We start from the raw sequence: 7,920 nt of genomic DNA, 5'->3' as shown, positions 1-7,920 counted from the left end.
GATAGATAGAGATATATGTGTGTATAGAGATATGTTTTTTGTGTGATGTGTGTGTATGAATTAGAGAGACAGAACTCCTGCCTGAAAAGACATGAAAAAATAAGTTATGAAATTAAAAGCAAACTCAAACAATTTAGTCCAATCAGTAAATTGGTAGAAGAATAAAGAGAAAATACAATTATAGGTCAAATTAGAAATTAAAGCTACGGCAGGGAGGAAGGGGATGTTGGAAAAATCCGATCTGTTTTTAACCACCTAACCTTAACCTCGTATATATAGCAGAGCAGCCGCGGCGTCCGGTCGCCGCAGCCTGTGGCGGATTCGTACGGGGAGCTGCCGAGGTGGTGGTATGGTGGTATTGCGTTTTGTTTAGCCAGAGCCCATACGGCGTGCACAGAAGAAATACAAATTTGCCTAGCGCGCTTAGACAAACTGATGCTCCGACTTTCTGGCTCCACGACAAAATCCACGTCAATCTTTTTCTGTTTCTTTTCCCTTTTTTTTTTCTCTCTCTCTATTTTTTTTCTCTCTCTCCCTCTCTCTCTCTCTCACTATACCATCTCCTTCGGTTTCTCTCCCCCTTTTGAATGCCTCTCACATTTTCTACACTAATTTAGAATTAATCCGTTGGGCATAGACAGATAAAAACAGACGTTTCATACTGTCTATTCTCAAATACCTGTAAATATATATATATATATATATATATATATATATATATATATATATGTTTGTCTGTACTTTATTATGATAAACATATCTATCTTGTAATGGAGGCACAAGCGGAAAAGTTAAAACTCATCACATTGTAAGCCATCAGTCTCCCGCGTTCGCACTATCAACTCGGAGCATACTTACACACAATACACAAACACACACACACACACACACATACACACACATGTGCATTCAAAACGAATTGGTCCCCGGTAAAAGCGGGACTTTCCATGTCTGTGTATTCTGTCAGTTGACGAGGGACTGCATTTGATGCAGACACGTTAACTAAACAAATTTGAAAACCAATTACTTCCGAAGGTTCTATTTAATGCTGCTTAAATCGCATTGTTTGATTTTGAACGTTGTGTCTGGCGAGGGCTTCGTTATTGGCTGTTTTTATCGGGAAAATCAGATGGCGCTTCCAGTTTATTTCTAAAATTGGGTGCAGCGAAAGGTTCTAAAAATGAATTAAGATTTTCGATTCCTTTCGATAATTAGAGCTGTGGATTTGCTTTTTCCCTGTTAAAAAGAAATCAACAAAATAGAAAGAAAAAACCAACTCTATCTCTAAAACGCAATAAAGGTCTTTTTTTTTTGGGGGGGGGAGGGGGTTAATTGATATCGTCTTGTATGTTTTTGTACATGTGCCCTGGCTATAACAGTAACAGAAAAATCGAAATATTTTCTTAAGGAAGTAAAATATTGAGAAAATGTATAGTTTTTGTTGTTGATTACCTTTAAAATCATCTGGGCACTGTTTGAAGACATCATTTTTAAAACATGCGATTTGTGTGATGAAAGTTGGCGATGAATAATTGCTCATGATGCAAAAAGACATTTTTTGAAGTGCTCCATAAGACTGAACATAACACCTTCTGATGTCAGGATATCTTGTCATCTGTCCCCCCCCCCCCCCCCCCCCCCCCCCTTCGACTATACTCCACACTCTGAGATACATTCACCAGTCTGCTATACGAAACAGAAATCAAAACGAACGACTTCACTGCAGACGCGTCAAATGAACAATGCGACAGCACGAATCATTTAGGATGTGAGTCTCCTATTTAATAAAAGACAGTAAAACCAGTTGCATTGCTTCGATACAAAACCAGTTTCACCTGTAATTTCTGTCATCACGAACAGGCATCGATATTACAAATTACATCATGCCCTTCATAATCATAAGAGACAAGTTTTATAGACAGTGACAAAGAGACATACATTCAATGATCGCAGACGATCAGACATATATTTATATCAATTTTCGTCAATAAATTTCGCAAAAACGATGGGGTCATGTTTCTCGTTAAGTGGAGATAAATATGATATGGAGAAAGTGTGATTCATTTTGAGAAGACAATCTTAAATTTCGGCATCCGTTGCAGTAAAAACGTATCAGTCATAAGTGAAGATTTGATTAACTTTTTCTTTTTTGGACACAATGAGAAACAATGATAAACCACTACGAATGAATTCTTTTTATAGATACCAGAACATAAAAAAGAGAACCCTTATGCATTGCAAAGAGAACCAATATAAAGGCCATCCACGAAGATGACATAATAATGCTTTTTCGCTGAGGTATGAATTTTGTGCGAGTACCTCCGTACGGTAACAGTTAATTCTCGACACGGTTTCACCTGCGACGTGGAGTTTAATGTAGATACACATAATACAGCATTTCATTGTTATTATCTAAATGAAGCCTTGAAATCAATTGCCTAAGAAGAACAATTGATTGAAATGCTGTTATCCTGCTCTCTTCCAGGTCTATGTAATTAAGTATTTTGTACTCTTCTTATTTTGCTGAAAATGAAAATACTGAATGAAATTTTGAAATCTAAAGAATATTATTGGATTATGAATTCAATTGTAAAAGAATATGGGCATATCCTGACTATGCAGCCAATTTCAAAGCAAGGCTTTCGTTTGATAGGAAGTATAGTTGTTTGTTCCACTCTAAAACTGATAAGATGAAATGATACCGAAGAGTGAATACTTTCGTCACCTTTTTTTTTTAGTTCACACGTGAAGTGTGGGAAACGGAAAACTTTATACTTAAACTCTGTATTCTGCGTCTTGTACTCCTTGATAAATGACAGCAGCATCCTAACTGCAAGATACTGGACGACAATATAATCAGAGACGGAGAATTTATCTTTGTCTCCTGTAACAGTTCGGGATGATCTCTCAAACGGTGAAGGGAAATTATAACAAGGTGACAAGAAGACTGTTGTGATGCACTTCATAATTTGATTTTAAAAAGATTTCAACGATTCTACGCTGAGAGTTAAAGTTCCACACGTCAACACATTAAACGTTTTCTATTTCCATTTTGAACCCACCATTATGTCTTCAGTGCAAAAAAAAAAATACATATATTTATCTCGTCAACGTTTCTTTTGGCACTCATTATCATCACCAAGATATATCATGAAAAAAAAAAAAGAAATCGTATTCATTTATGTCGCCTCCCCTGAGATTGCATCTTATTAGTGGATTGAAGAAAATGAAGAGTTGGATCTGACTGATACATTGTACTGAAATTAGGACTGAATATAGACAAGAATTTACTGATATAGCAAATCTTGATATTTTTTTTTCTGTCCATTAAAGTAGTGAATAATTGTTTCCGCATCTCGTCACACACAAGGGAAACCTTGGTAAAACCCATGATTTAATTGACACGTTGTCGTCCGTATACGAATTTCGCAGGAAATAAATACAAACAGCTACAAACACAAACAGAGACACAGAGGAAAATCCATCCCCTTCGTGTATTCCTCCATGTGATTTTACACTTTTCAAGTGGAATATAAAAAGATAGTCAAGCATAAATATATCTAACAAGAGTCTGTACATAATTATGAATATTATCACTGGTAATGTAAGGCTGTCATTAATCAACAGTCATTGGAATGAATGAATCAATAGTGGAAACCAAGCTTTCTTTTCCCGCATTAAATTCCACTATCCGACAAATCGACGGTTAAGAAGACCAATCTCATTTTATGTACACAGCGGAGAGAGAATAACTCTCTAAAATTACATCATTTTCAAATATAGATATGAAAAAGTAAGATATCAGTGAATGGGTGAACACATTCAAAGAGTTGCAAAACATCTCAAAGAACGGAATTAAAAGGTCAATAATTCTCACTGTCATTAGCCAACCTTATTGAGAACAGCAAGGGATAAATCTAGCTGAACATAGTCCTTCATTACCAGAATGCCAAAGAATAAACTTCAAATTCATGTAAATTGAATTCTGTCGTATAGCTTTCTTGAAAAAGCTCGTTTTGTGATATAAAAGATTTGTTCATAATTTCCTGAGGATTTTTTTCTCACTTCACTGAATTCAATGACTTTAAACAACATAAAGCGGTTGGCAACTGGAGATCAAATGGTGGATTTAAATCTGTGCTTAACAGAGCCTGCTTCAATGAGTACCGGTCGGTAGGAATAAGTGTACCTGAGAGTGCAGCGGATAAGCATGTTTCAATGTGTTCATTTTATAAACTTGAAAGCTGGTATGTCTTCCAGGATGTTGAGTTTGAATGATGTAGTGCTTTTATTTGTAAATACAGAAATGGGGGCAGCACTTTGATCAGTGCGTGACGTGTTTTGAATCACTGGATTATGTTTTGATTGGATCCTCTAAGAATGTCTCAAAATCTGCTTATTTGTTTTTTTCACCACGTTCTCCCGTGAAGGAGAAATGGTGCCGTTGAGGACATGTTATTCACCGCGCCATTGTGCGTCATCCCCCCAGCTCCCGTCGGGCTGTACAAGCTGTGCATAGCGCTGGCTTGTTGATGCAGCGCCGCCTGGCTGGGCTGGTGTTGGTGGTGCGAGTGAACGGACACAGGACTGAGCCCGATGCCGGAGTCGCTGGACGGGATGCTGAGCGGAATGCCGCACGAGCTCGGCTCGACGGGGCTCGTTTTCATGCTGGCGTGGTGGCCGTTAGCCGAGTGCTGAGCCGCTAACGCCTGCGATGCGCTGGACTGCTGCTGGCTTCCGACCACACCCTGATCACCGCTATCGACATTATCGCTCAGGTTTCGCTCATCGTCATCCGTTAGGTCTCCACCACCACCTCCTCCTCCTCCTCCTCCGCTCCCATTACAAGGCTTGCCGTCTTTCACCAACACGGGAACAGCGACGCGCCGGGGTGATTGATGGCATATCGTGTTATTCTCCTGCATATTTTTCTCCTTCGCCTGTCGCTTCATCTTGTAGCGATGATTCTGGAACCAGATCTTGACCTGAGTCGGGGTTAGGTTGATCAAGTTAGCCAGGTGCTCCCGTTCAGGGGCCGACAGGTATTTCTGCTGCTTGAAGCGCCGCTCCAGCTCGTATACCTGTGCCTGCGAGAAGAGAACCCGACGCTTTCGGCGGTGAGTGGAGGGGAGCAGGGGCTTGGTCAGGTCACCAGTTCCAACTGCGGATAGTGTGGACATGTTCATATTCATGTTCATATTCATGTTCATATTCATATTCATGTTCATTGTGGACGAGTGGTTCATCAACCTGGAAACTGCAGAGAACAAATGGTGAGAACGAGGGGGAGAATTCCCGTCACACGTCTGGCACAAATACTGACCAAAAAAAAAAAGTTTTTTACTACAGGAAAACAAGCTATAAAAAAAATTTGATTTATTTATTCATTCATCTATTATTTCTTTATGGTGTTTATTTGTTTATCAATCTATCAATGGTTTTAGAGAACTGCTACCATGGCAGCCGACAGGCAGAATTGAGGTAGATTACACAGTGACACAGCATATCGATATCACATACAATTTACTTATGAAATAACTAACATTACAAAACATACATTATATGATAACATAATTACATGTAAATTTTACAACTCATTGCACAATTTAATGATGTTATCCTCTTGTAATGTCGATGACGATTAAAATTCGATTTTAAAGTTATAGATGACACAAATACACTTTTAGAAAAATAAAACCTAACACACATTATGACGCTACATTTTCTTACATCTGTTGTCGATCACGGAATGTAAATGACACGACTATGAAAACAAAGGCGCGCACTGCTCGCAAGTATGCAAGTTTAATTCACTACTAATCACATGTTAAATAAAGCACGGCGAGCTTGTTTGAGATATGACATCGCGCTTATTCATGATTACAGATAAAAACTTGACAAAGAACAAAAAATTATATTTGAAATTGCCTCAGCGTGTCATAATCGAATCCTCGGCATCTAGGTCACCCTTGGAAACGGGAGCAATGCATAGCGATAAAAGGTTAACTAGCTGACAAATGATTAACTTATGACACAATTGCGATGCGACCTATTTTAGTAGAGATAAAAATGGTGATACGACCCCATGGTTCTGCGGAATAATTTGAAAGCCAATCATATCAGCATAATATTTCACAACACTAAATGGTGTCTGAATAAACATACTCTTTTAAAAATCACCTGGGATGTAGAATATCATTGTTATAAAAGAGATCGCATTTCGAGCCCGCGGAAATCATAGCGCCATGTCTATATAGGTATTCCCAACGGATATTCATGGAATATTGTATTTGTTGATACAATTCTTTACTTAAATCGCGGTATTTCAAAATAAATTGTTAGAAATCAGCACACTTATTAGGGGAGGAATGAATGAATAAAATGTGGAGTTGCCACAGTCGAAAGCGATTTCTGGTAATGTTGAACCATGTATAGGCCTAGTGCCTGGTAAAAATTTTGTATTAGCAAACGGTGATTTTTAAGAATAAAATGTTTATGAGACCAATGTGACTAAAAACCTAAATGGCTTAAAATGCTTCAGTCAGCCGGGGAAGCGCATGAAAAAAAGCGAAAAAAAAGCCCCCCCCCCCCCCCGCAAAAAAAAAAAAAACCAAAAAACAAAACAAAACACCCAAACCCAAACAAACAAACAGACATGAGCTTCCAGACAGGATGAAACATTTTAAGCCATTTAGGTTTCTTCTTGTATCACATTTGTCTCATTAACATTTTATTCTTGGTAAAAATGCTGTGTTATCAAACGGTATTTTCAAGAATAATCAATGTTTATGAGACAAATATTAGTATCATGATAAAATACATACTTCTGCATGACTTTACATCGTTTTTGGGGGCACTGTTTTTTATGTGTAATCGTTTGGCATAGAGATGACTAATGATTGGGTAAAACATTGTACGAAATTCTCATGTTTTGTTTTAGTATATCAGTCGTGTTGGGAATCATAAATGTAGTTAAGACAACAACAACGACAACAACAGTAAAGATAGAAGGAATACCCTGAGCACAAAAAGGTCTCCTTTCTGATTCTATTTATATAAATCTTGTACAGGGATATTTTAAAGGAATTCTCTGAAGATAAAATGAGTCAGTAGCAGAGGTCAACATCGTTTAACACTTGTCTCAAGTGGAACGTCAAGTAGATCTCAAGATCGAATTAATTTCATGACTGTTTGCCGATTTCTTAGATCCCGCGTGAGCACGGTCTTCATTATAAAAGGGCACTGTATACTATTAAGCAAATACAAACTTTCCCCTAAGCAGTACCCTCATAAAAGCTTACTTTATATAGTGACCTTATACAGTCATATGCGGATCGCTTTGATTTTTCATCAGTCGGCTGTTCAGCAGACAGGGTAGCTCACGCCAAGTGTCTATACCCCATGTGCATGTCTGTGTGTGTCCATATACATGTTTGGATGTGTGTGTGTGTTTGTGTGTGACGCAGAATGTGCGTGTTTTGATTTAATCAATTAGCCAAATGGTTAAGGAAATGCGTTTACTTCAAGTAGCAACTTTCGAGCGCAATACAATAATTGTACTGAAAAAAAACCCCAAGAATTTGAATAACCCTCATAATCAGTTTTTTTTTTTTTTTTTTTTTTTGGTGAAAAACAAAGTGGGCGTGATAAGTGATTGTAAAAAAAAAAGAGCATAGCGAAGTAAACAAGATTCAATTTTGAATACATTTTCGTTGTTAAAGGGTAGGGTATGATGTTTTTAAAGTCGACAAAATGGAGAGGCTGACATTTGAGAGCGAATTTGATTGGAGGGACCTACAGTGAAGTCATTCATTGAATGATGAAACAATTGTCATACATCTAATTCATTTTATGACAATCATGTCACACTTTTAAACATTCTATGGCATCACGGACTTGTGAAAAAAATACCGAAGTGCA

General features: G+C 37.8%; 1 protein-coding gene across 1 annotated transcript in view; it reads right to left on the bottom strand.

Annotated features, from left to right (window-relative positions):
* Positions 1 to 1,818: 1,818 nt before the first annotated feature.
* The window catches only part of LOC139716995 (thyroid transcription factor 1-like), a 7,884-nt gene continuing 1,782 nt past the window's right edge, over positions 1,819 to 7,920 (bottom strand). The window contains exon 2 of the mRNA XM_071628515.1: positions 1,819 to 5,257. Within this exon, the coding sequence (XP_071484616.1) occupies positions 4,410 to 5,257 (848 nt within the window). The 3' untranslated portion in view covers positions 1,819 to 4,409. The remainder of the gene's footprint in view (positions 5,258 to 7,920) is intronic.

Source organism: Diadema antillarum, unplaced genomic scaffold (genome assembly GCF_040938485.1).
Source record: "Diadema antillarum isolate AM-2024a unplaced genomic scaffold, OU_Dant_1.0 scf00000007, whole genome shotgun sequence".
In the NCBI taxonomy this organism is placed as follows: Eukaryota; Metazoa; Echinodermata; class Echinoidea; order Diadematoida; family Diadematidae; genus Diadema; species Diadema antillarum.
This window is presented reverse-complemented; position numbering and strand designations above follow the sequence as displayed.